Source organism: Phyllostomus hastatus, unplaced genomic scaffold, assembly GCF_019186645.2.
Source record: "Phyllostomus hastatus isolate PE091 unplaced genomic scaffold, TTU_PhHast_1.1 phas_scaffold_1066, whole genome shotgun sequence".
Taxonomy (NCBI): Eukaryota; Metazoa; Chordata; class Mammalia; order Chiroptera; family Phyllostomidae; genus Phyllostomus; species Phyllostomus hastatus.
Genome location: NW_025334004.1, coordinates 6,123,406 through 6,135,195, shown reverse-complemented (window position 1 = coordinate 6,135,195; position 11,790 = coordinate 6,123,406). Strand labels below are relative to the sequence as shown.

Genomic DNA, 11,790 nt, shown 5'->3' with positions numbered 1-11,790 from the left:
GCTAATGACTCAGACTCAGTGTTTTGCACAGGAGGTTAGGCATTGGCATTGAGCACGACTCCATCACTTAATAGTTTGAACCCTACTTTAGTCATCCCCCAAATGAATTTCATCTGTAAGATGGAACAGCAAGAGTGGCTTCACAGGGGTTTAAAAAGGATTAAATAAAAGATGTGAGGGATTTGAAAAGTTGAAAGAACTACTCACATGCAAAATGCTAGTGTTCAAATACTGTCCCCGTGATCTTTACCAATCAAATCTTGCATTTCTGTTTGTAGTTTGCAAAATATGAACCTCTTCCAATATTGACCATGGAGAAGATTGATTCCATAAATAGCATCCTAACATTTTGGATTTGAGGGTGGGGCAGAGTAGAGGCCAGATAAGAGAAATCACTTTGTGCCCTGTTTTAAGTAATAGTCACCTGCTTTACCTTTTAATTTAATAGCATACAACTTAAAAGAAACATTATATTGTACCAATATTGTAGCCAGTGATTATGTCATAAGTAACTGAAAGAACCTAATAGTGCTAGAGACATGGTTTGTTCTTAATAACGTTAATTTTCTTTCTTCTGTTCTTTATTCAGAAAAAATACAAACAATTTCTCTTTTAGTCTGAGCTCCAAAACTCAGTGTAGCAACAAAGGCTCAGGAACATTTACAGGACAGTAAGTCCATCATCATTTTCCACTATAGAGGCGTTTTTTTTTTTATAGGAGAAGTATGGGAAACTAAAACATATCTTTCTATTGGTGATCTCAAATGCCAATTTTAGTAAATAACTTAAAAGTTCAATAATTATTCATTTTAAAAAATTGAATGTCTCACTAAGAAAAATTAAACAGGGCTTGGAGAAAGTTGGCTTTGCAACGTATTTTTAAAGTTGTGGCTGACATTCTAGAGGATTTGCCACACTTCAGACAAAATATTAAAGCTCTAGTGAAAATAGTTGACTTGATTTGGGAAGGATCTGGGGAGTTTCTCGCCCTCCCCAACTTACCCCCAATGGAACTTTTCACTGCTACTTAGGCATGTAGCAGCTCAACAGAAAAAAAAATCCCTGGCTTTGGCTGGGTCTGACTTCTGTCTCCACGGTTAAGGGAGATAATACTGCGTTGTAGCTTAAAGGAAGGGAATAAAGGGTTTTGAACATCTGTTGGAGCAAGTGGTTATTAACAGCTTTGCCCAGAGCTGGGGGTGAGTGATGTGACATGTTTGTGTGTATATGGTGGTGGTGGGGGGAGTGGACTGGTAAAGGAGAAGCTTAATTTTGTCACATAAGAAAAGAAATGTGGTACCTTATAAGTGGGGGGTCTGTTTTCAGTTTGGATTCCTTGCCAAAGGTGCTTTAAAACTCCTTCCACAGCCATAGCTGAGTCCGGAGACCAGATTACAAAGGAAAAACAAAAACAAAACAAAAACCTGTCTCTAGACAAAATGAACCTGGTGAGTAAAGGGTGGTTAGACAGAGATCCACTGCATCTTAGAACCTTTGAATTTGCAAGCAAAAAAATCAGGATGCAAAGTCACAGCAATTCAGAATGCAAAGATTTAGCAAAATACAGAACTGAAACTAGAGGTGTGCACTGTGGCCCAGAAAGAGCAGTGAGAACAGCACAGAGCTTCAGTCCCTCTCAGCACAGAGAACCAGCCACGCCCACAAAGCCTCTTCTCCACCTTCTTAGAGAGCGGGAACTAGAGACAAAGAAACAGAATTTGAGAATATATATTTTATCAATTCTCCCTTACTGAATGGACACTTTTTGTCTTTCCCATAGGCCCCGAGTTCAAACAAACAAACAAACAAACAAACAGACGAACAAATAAAAACAACCTCTGCAGGTCACAAAAATTACAGGGCCCAGACCTAGAGCAAGCTGAGCAGGCCAGCTGTCCCCTTGCAGAATTCCCTCTGGAAGGGCCTTTTTCTGAGCACATTGTTGACTCACCAAAGCACATTATTAGTCCCTCTTCCGCTGTGGCATGAACTGAATACAAAATGGTCAACCTAATTTTAAACAAATTCATTCTTTCTCTCCCCTTATGAGCCATGCCCACCTGTACCATAAGCTAAATTGTTATATGTAAGTAGGTCTATTTATGGACTCTTTAATCTCACTGATGTGATTCTTTATTCATGCACTAATAGGACTTTTAAAAGCCACACTACCTTAATAATAAACTTTAATCTGATAGGGCCAGCATGTTCTCATTATTCTTTTTCAGAGCATTCCTACTTCTCATTCTGATTTTTTTCCTACGTTTGGGCGAGCTCCTTTCCCATCTACTATACAATATATCCCTCTCGCGTCTTCCATGGTTTTCAGAGTAAAGCCTTTCAAAAAGCCCTTTAACAGTGGTTTAAACTTTTCTTTACAGGTCCTCTAACTTACATTTTTCTTCACCCTAATCCTTCAGTGAATGTGGAGAAATTGTGGCAACTTGGAGACGTACTTACCAACATGTGAGAACAATTTCTCCCCTACAGTTAGCTTATTTCATTCTTTGCTCACTCATTTTGTAGCATTCAGCTCTCTAATTTTGTTCGGGATAGTCCACAGGACTTAATTTATTTCTCCTTTGATTCTTCCCTCCAACACTCCCATGTAGAAACCTCTCCCCTGGCCAAAGTGTTCGCCCTGCAGTTACCCTACATGTCCTGGTCCCCTTTGGCCATCCTAGCCCTGGTGACCTTGCCATTCTCTGAAGTTCTGGAGCACAGGTAGCTAATGGGTATAGCACTCACATGACTCATTTGCTGCTCAGTCAGCCTGGTATGGTCACTTGTCTTTTTGCCTGTGTATCTCAACAGGTTGTTAGAGAGACCAAGTGTATCATCTTTTGTTCGTTCCTCCTTCCCTCTCCTTCTTCCTCACCTCAGCTGAGACCTGTCCTATGTCTCAGGTGTTTTGTACTTTCTTTAACCACTTACTGTTGGCAACAACCATTCTGCCTTCCTGCCTGTGCCCAGACTGCTCTCTTACAGGGACATTTTAGAAGTGGAGTATGAGGTGAAAACTAAAAAAACTCAGGCAGTGAAAATTACACTTGAAAATTCCCTCAGTGCAAACTGAATGATTAATAGCATAGTCTACTCAGCAACACTTTTACTTCCTTCTCTTGCCCTCTGAGATTATGTCCTTGGAGATGAACGGTGGGCTGCTGGCACCATTTCAATTCTGATCTCACTCTCTCATTGGTTGAGTCCTGCAGCTGGATTCTTATCATCTAAACGCCCTAAAGATGATACTCCACCATATTTGCATTCTTTTAATTTCCCGAGCCTTCCCAAGTCTCACCTCCTCTTTGAAGCTTCCACAGAGATTCCACAGAAAGCCCTCCCCTTTCTGAATTTCTCTGAGTTTCCTCAGAGCTTCCTTTGGGTTTTGGGAGGTACCCGTGTGGTGCTTGTCTGTTCCAGAGCAGCTCGCACTTGGAGCGTGGACTCCAGAGGAGTTTGAAACGTGGTCCTGCAGTTGGCTAGCTGTGCGACCTCGTACGAGTTACTTAAACTTCCGCAGACAACCTCAGTTTCCTCCTCTGTTGAATGGGGATAGTCATTATGGTTTCTACCTCACAGGATTTTTATGAATATTACATGAGTTAATATTTGTGAAGTGCTTAAAACAATGCCTGACCCGGAGTAAGCAGTGTGTGTGTGTGTGTGTGTGTGTGTGTGTATTTAAATTACACTCCCTCACCTGATATTGTATTCCAATCCAACATGGCTAACAGAGGAAGAAGAAATTAGTGTAAAAACTTACTCTTCACTGAGACACATGAGCTGGCTCCTCTCTGCTCTCAAAAATAGAAACTTTGGTCCTTTTCATCAAAACGAACACTTTTCAACCTCACTGACTCTACACTGTGGGGCGTGAAACTGTTATGAAGTTCATCCTGTTGCTACTAATGGTGGTTAAAGTACTGACATTTTAATACAAATAACTAGAAGGTTGAATTCTCAAACACTTTCTCGATTGGGCACTGAAAAAAAAAAGGCAAGGGGACAGAAAGTGAGTTGGCAACTTGGGAAGGCCCTGGGGTGTGCCCCACCTGGGCATATTCCTGGAAACATGTCGGTCAAATGCTGTACGAGACCCACCTGTGTAAGCCAGGCACCCATCAGCCCCTTGCTTAGTAACTCCTTAAAATGTTCCTTGGGTATTTCATGAATTTAAACTTTTTTTTCCTAATAAAGATGCTAACGTCCTGAAGGTCAAAGAGCTGTGACTTATGGTCCTTGTAACCCCTGGCATGGCTGAGAACACTGCACAACTCAATAAGGCCTCACTAATGAATTTATTAAGATGGGTAGGACAAAGCAAAGCCAAACCGCAGTTGGAGAACACCTACAAGTAGTAATACAACTGCCTGCAAGTCCCAACCCACTTCTTCATTGGTGCAACTCCTAAGAACACTGATTTCATCCCAATTCCTCTCATTCCACAATGAAAGGTGGTGAAAGCCAGGAAAGAGACAGTGTGGGGCCTGATTATGCTAAGTGAAATATGTCAGATGGAAAAAGACAAATTCTGTATGATCTTACTTATATGTGGAATCTAAAAAAGCCAGACTTGTAGAAACAGAGTAAAATAGTGATTACCAGGGACTGGTGGTGGGGGGTGGGAGTAATGGGCAAATGTTGGTCAAAGAGTACAAACTTTTGGGGATCTAAATGTACAATTATGTGAATAATGCTGTATTATATATATGAAAGTGGCTAACAGGGTAGAATGTAAATGTTGTCACCACAAAAAGATATGGTAACAAAGTGACATGCTGGTGGTGTTAGGTAACTGTCTGGTATAATCATTTTACAATACCTAAGTGTATCAAATTAACACAGTGTACACCTTAAACTTAAATAATGTTCTGTGTCAGTTAGATCTCAATAAAGCTGGGCGGGGAGACGTGAGGGACTGGATCATCCATTTCAGAGGTTTACTGAGTGTTGACTCATCTCAGGAGAGAGCCCTGTTTGCCAATCTTCTCTGTTGACTTCAGAGAGAGAGCGGCTCTATGGCATCAGTCAGCACCAGGGGGCAGGAGAGAAAGCTGCATGAATGGAAACGAGCAAACTCAGGACTGTGGAAGCAACAGTACGAGGTGCCTACACAGTTCTTGGCACCTAATAGGTAGACTGTATGTGTTAAATGAATCTGAGAGTTTAGAGATCCTTTAAAAGTGATTTCTTAATTATAGAAAGCCATGTTCAGTGTAGAAAAATTTAAAAATACAAACAAGCAATTGTTAATTACTGAATCTCAGCATCAAAAAATAAGCACTGTTGGTATTTTGGTAGTACATATTTTCTTTGTATGCATACCTTTCCCCCCAAATGGGAACGCAATATGTTCTTATTGTTTTGTGTTCTTCCATACCTTTAATTGGAAACATGTATTTTTTTTTAAAGCTCAACATAAAACCATTGATGGAGGAAAAAACTCGACCCAGTGTTTTTGCTTTGACTCTGACCTGACCAGTCCCTGACAAATGGCACAGCTTCTCTGAGTTTTAGATATCTCATCTATGAAGTAAAGACTTCAAAGCCAGTGACACCTAAGGTACCGTCCACCTTTATCATTCTAATTGTTGACATTTAATGAAAGCAAGACAGTATGATACAGTGGTTGTTGCTTTGACATCAGCCAGATTTTAATCCCAGCTCTACCTTTGAGGTTTTGGGCAGATTTTGACCTTTAAGTGACTAGGTTACTTTATCTTTAAAGTGAAACTAGTAATAGTACACACCATTTAGGGCTGTTGTGAGGATTAAATAGATAAGACAGAAAACACCATGTTTGGCACTGGGATAGGCTCCACAAGCATTTATCACCACCTATGATCAATATCAGAGCTCAGGTTCCGGCCTTCCGCGGTAGCAGAGTAAAAACAACTGTTGAAGAATGGAATACTGACCAGGACGAATGTGGGTTGAATGCACGTGCTGGGCACTGGGCTGAGTTTTGTTGTCTGCATAGTCTTAGGTAATCCTCAGACCAACTTTACTATCTCCACTGTAGAGGAGGAAATTGAGGCTGGAACTTGGCCTAGATTCATGCAGCTGGTAAGTGTCAACCCAAAGACTAATCCTTTAAGTTAGTTTTGGTTGGGCTGAGGGGCTAGTGAATTTGCTACAGTTGGGTGTTTCATTTCACAACTCCAGCCCAAGCATTAAGTATCTTCTCCAGTGATACCCAGCATGTATTTCTTTTCCTTCATTCTAATCACTGCACTTTAACAATTCCAATGTTTGACGGTTATTCAGAAGACACAAGGAATTTTGTACTTTTTAATTGTCTCCTGGATATTCAAGTTAATAGAGGACCTAGGTTTTGTAAAAATAATTCATACTCAATTTAGAAATTTTATGGTTGTAACTGATGGTCTAAAAACTCCCAAACTAAACAACATAATGAAACCTCAGTGAAAGTAACTGGCTTGGAGAGTCATGAAACTTACAGTGTAATATTTTAACATTTTGGCTTCCACATCTCTGCCAAAGGACGTCAGAACGGAGTCGAGGGATTTGGGTTGACCACTGTCTCTGTGGTTGAATGGTCATCAGAGCAAAAAAAGCCACCTCATTCCTGGCTTTAGTTTTCTGTTCCAGGGAGAAAAACTGAAGACTAGACCGAAATGCCAAGTGCCTTTTAATTAAATGCCACCTCATTTTTATGGGGCTAGCAGGCTTTATTAACATTTGTTAGAGAACAGTTCATTCCTGGCAGCCTTCAGTCTACTAATGAGGTGCATTTGTGGACACACCCTACTAAAAATATATGCAGCCAACTTCTTGCTCTGGCTAAGGTGAGGGAGAAGATGCGCAGATGCACCTAACACTGATCAATATAAACGTTTCAAATAATATATACATGGGGAAAGAGTCACAGCTTTCTGTGCCCAGATTTAACTGTGCACAGTCAAGACTCTCAAGGCATTTCCTTCCCAGCAGCTGCGCTGAGCGGGCGCCCAGCCTGGGCGAGATTTGCGGCGTTCTCGCTTTGCCAGCACCCGCTACGTGCAGTACGGGGAAGCACCCTCGCCCCCGGGCTCGCTCAGTCCAGCCGGTGACACTCTCGGCTCCCCGCCCGCACCCTGCAAGTCCGGCACCACGGCGGTCACGTACTCGCGGAGAGGGCTCGCGCCCCAGCTGGGCGCTGGTTGGTCGAGGGATCGGGTCACGTGGTCAGGAGCAGATAAGGGGCCTCCCGGAGCCGCACCGCAATCCTCCAGAGCTACCGCCCAGCTGGTACTGCTGGGAACCGGTGCGAACTTGCGCCAGTAGCTAGAGCGCTGGCTCTCTCGGTCGGGTCGCCGCCTCTCTGCCTAATGAGCTGCACCAGGTAAGTTCACGCAGACTCTCCGCCGGGGAGCAGAGGGCTGCGTGCAGCTGCGGGGAGGTTGGGCTTCCTTTCCTGTCTGTCCACTCTGCAAATGCAGACCCCACGCGAGGGCAAGCTGACGGACTGCTGAGTCGAATCTAGCAGGCGGAGGCCTACAGGTGTGGAGATTTGCCCTGTGCTTTTTAGGCGGAGCTGATTTAATAGCCCGCATCTTAAACCAAAGTCCTGAGGACCGACCGTCAGCTTTAGTTCTGAATCCCGCGTGGATTCTCACTGTTAACTCTTGGTCCTGCACAAAGGCCCCAAGGACTGGTAACTTGAGGGAATAGCACTCGGACATTGCTGGTTGGGTAGTTTAGCTTGGGGAGAAAACTACAGGACGGTGTTTGCATTCATTCGGCCTTTTCCACTCTTCTTACCATGGTCTGCCCTAGCAAACGCGAACTTGGGTTTGAGCAAATGATGATTTTTGAAGTCTTAGCCAGGATTTAAAATTCCAGGGAAATCGCTAAATTTTAAAACTGTCTGTCTGAAGTTCAAAAAGTAAAAAGACAAAACAAGCCTCCCCATAAAACTTTCAATGGCTTCCTCAGACAAAATTTAGTTCTCTAAAAATCCTTCCTGTTAATTATTATTAGACCCACAAATATAGCTTTACCTTTCATTTGTTTGATATAAGTTAGTAGTTCTTCCAGAAAAATCCCAGGACTAAAAAAGTGAATTCTGCGAGCTCTTTTCTTTTTTAACTATCCGTTTTGTGATGAAACCTACTTGTTTAGAGCTGCTGTGGAGAGTTACTGAGAAATGTCATGTACAGTATCCACAAAACACTTCTTATCTGTAAGGCTAGGATAGGGAGAAGAATCCATTAGCTTGGCAATCTGTACTGAGGGCTATGGGCCAGGAAAAAATTCTCCTTGATGGACACTTCTTAATTTAATATTGCTGAGCATAGTTTTGTTTACATTTTAAAATAGATTTACTGTCTTTCTACTTATAAATATCCATTGCCCAACCATTAGAAAATGCCAAAAAAGTACAAAGGCAAAAATAGATCACCTACAATCCTAGCACCCAGAGATCATTAACTTTTGGGGGTATTTCCTATTAACTTTTTCAATATTTATAAGATCATAAATAATATAATTAAAATAGTTTAATGTCTGTAAGTCAGCCTTTTCAACTTAAATGTATACTCTTTATGGGTGTCTTTCTACTAAAACAGATGATGTAAAGTTTTTAAGTGCATGCATTGCTGGGTTGCATTTCAGTTGGTTGTGAAAAAGAGCATGATAATCAAAATACAGAGATAATTCTCTGACTTCACTCTTTCCAGCCTTCAAAATCTCAAAACTGTTCTATGAGAATTCTTATTTCTACTCCTTTTTCCTTCAGGCATGTCACCTTTACAGAAACATGTAATCAATTCAGTAGCAAAATCAGCATAGTAGCCAGAGTCTCACGGCTCCAGAACCCTTCTGGGCTTTAACATCACTGGAAGCTTTAAGAACATATGTGACTCCTTGTCACCACCCCCAGAGGTTCGGCCTCAGTAACTCTAAGTCTCAGGAATCTGCATTAAAGCTAAAGAAAGAAAACCAACTCCCTAGGCCATTGTGGCCAGACAGGTTTGAGAACCACTGGTCCAGAACAGAGCCAGTGGTTTTCAGGGGTGTATTAAAGATTATCCTATCTAACTCTTTTATTTCTCAGATGAAGAAACCGAGACCCCTAAGTGTTTTAAGCAGTTAACCCATGGCCTTGTGGCCAGTTAAGGGTAGAACCAAACGTAGAATGCAGATCTGATCATAGCACTCTTTTCTTTTATTACATGTGATAGCACCTCCCTGATACTCAGCTGTGTAGGCAATAATTTAGCCAATATAAAAAATAGTATGTATGTATTTAGGGCTGGGGAAGCGTATTCCAGATCCCGGTGATAACTACCCTCTTCCTTCTTCTATTCCAGAATGATCCAGGTTTTAGATCCACGGCCTTTGACAAGTTCGGTCATGCCGGTGGATGTGGCCATGAGACTCTGCTTGGCTCATTCTCCACCTCTGAAGAGTTTCCTGGGCCCTTATGATGACCTCCAACGAAGAAATTTTGTCAACAAATTAAAGCCTCTGAAACCGTGTCTCAATATAAAACAGGAAGCCAAATCACAGAATGACTGGGAGAGTTCACACAACCACGCCAAGAAACGGGTTGTGTTTGCAGATTCCAAGGGCCTCTCCCTCACTGCCATCCATGTCTTCTCCGACCTCCCAGAAGAACCAGCGTGGGACCTCCAGTTTGAGCTCCTGGACCTCAATGACCTGTCCTCTGGCTTAAAACTCCATGAGGAGAAAAACCTGATTTTAGACTTCCCTCAGCCTTCAACTGATTACTTAAGTTTTCGGAGCCACTTTCAGAAGAACTTTGTCTGTCTGGAGAACTGCTCTCTTCAAGAGCGAACAGTGACTGGGACTGTGAAGGTAAAAAATGTCAGCTTTGAGAAGAAGGTTCAGATCCGTATTACTTTTGATACTTGGAAAAACTACACCAATGTGGACTGTGTCTACATGAAAAATGTGTATGGTGGCTCAGATAGTGACACCTTCTCGTTTGCCATTGACTTACCCTCTGTCATTCCAACTGAGGAAAAAATTGAGTTTTGCATTTCTTACCATGCTAATGGGCAGGTCTTCTGGGACAACAATGAGGGTCAGAATTATAGAATTGTTCACGTGCAATGGAAACCTGATGGTGTTCAGACGCAGACAGCATCCAAGAACTGTGCATTCCAAGGGGTGCCCCCCAAGACTGAGTTGGAGTCAACAATCTTTGGCAGTCCGAGGCTGGCCAGCGGGCTCTTCCCAGAATGGCAGAGCTGGGGGAGAATGGAGAACTTGGCCTCTTATCGATGAATTAAGCAACCTAGGAAATGGTCTTGACCTGTCATATTCCCATGTAATTCTAAGTCTATAATGCTCAACATTAGGAAGTCTTAGCTACTTTCCTTCACTAGGCTTAGGTTTGAGCTTGTGAGACCTGGCTTCAAAAAAATAGCCACTTGAGAATTCAGTGTTGGGGTATATATGGATGACGCTGTGCAGTTTTGCTGTGAAGGTTCAAGTAACAGTCTGGAACTCCATTTTTGTAAAAGTAATACTTTTTCAATGCCATCTCTCCTTCTAAATTAACTTGCTTTTATGCTGGGCATGGAGAGGTTGGAGAAGGACAGTTGATGGTGAGGGAAAGCTGTGTTAATGGTATGAGGAATGTCTGAAAAGTGTTCCCGAAAGGCTTTGGAACTCAAGTCCAAGTAGAAGTGGGAGGTCCGATACTTAACTGCTGGTGAGAAGGGTAAGGTTATTTTGTTTTTAGGTTGGTTCTACAGTTCTCTCTGGGGGAAGTAATTTGTAGAGGGAAGAAAAAGATTCATCCCGCGTGTTCTTGTGGAGAAAAAGGAAACAAACTTCAGGGATGGCGGGTGGTGTTGAGGAAAGGTGAATTATAACTCTGGAGGATTAAGATTTTAAGTGAAGCCTTTCTGTTCAGACATGATTTATCAAAAAGTACGATTTGGGGAAAGTTTAAGCACATCTGGCTTTGCAGTCTAAGTGAGCTTGTTTGTGATTAAGGCATCACGCTCGCATTCTCAGTATAGAATGCTGCTTAACCAAAAAAACCATGCCATCACCAATGGCTAACAACTTGTAGAGACCCTGTCATGTCAAAGATAGCTCTTTGCCAGTGCCTTGATTAAACCAGAATACTATAGCTGCTTAACCCAAATATCTGCAGGGTCATCTGGTAACTCACGATTGTTTGGCCTCATGAGGAGGTCCACTCTGTATACTGGCATTCCTCCTGCAATACTGTTGTTTGAGAGTGTTGTTGGTGTATACAACTCACACCCTTCATATTGAAGGCGACTTAGTTTTCCACCACACTTTTTCGATGTGATGTTGGAAGTGAGGACTGACACTGATTCTCCATTCAAGAATCCAGTACCTTGCATATAAAAGTAGCAGTCAATTTCTTGCCTATATTCATCTTGATATTTGAAGTCTTTTTACCAATTTCTTTGAAGTCAAAGTGTTTTTTTAAAAATGGGTATGAATTATTTTGGATGTTTTATAATATATTTGTTTATATATGGCATATATATATATGTATATAAAGGTGTGCATAAATCCATTCTGTAAGATCAAGGACAGTAGCCCCTGAATGTTCGCTTATGTCATTGTGCGTGTCCATTGTGAGGTGTTCAGAGAATGCAGGTAGTTTTAGCACGTGTGGTCTGCCATGCTTGAACAACTGCTATTGGAATAACTCTGCTGTGACGGTATTTGAAGTTTGGTTAGCACTCACATTTTTTCTACTCTAAATATTTCACTCTCCTATAGCTATCTTTAGTGAACTTATCACTTTAAGAATAAAAGTGTTTGATATAA

General features: G+C 41.9%; 1 protein-coding gene across 1 annotated transcript; it reads left to right on the top strand.

Annotated features, from left to right (window-relative positions):
* The first annotated feature begins 7,200 nt into the window (after window positions 1-7,200).
* On the top strand, window positions 7,201-11,790 carry PPP1R3C (protein phosphatase 1 regulatory subunit 3C). The gene is made up of 2 exons (XM_045854444.1): window positions 7,201-7,348; window positions 9,318-11,790. Exons 1-2 carry the CDS (start codon window positions 7,335-7,337, stop codon window positions 10,255-10,257), a joined length of 954 nt encoding a protein of 317 aa, XP_045710400.1. The 5' UTR covers window positions 7,201-7,334; the 3' UTR covers window positions 10,258-11,790.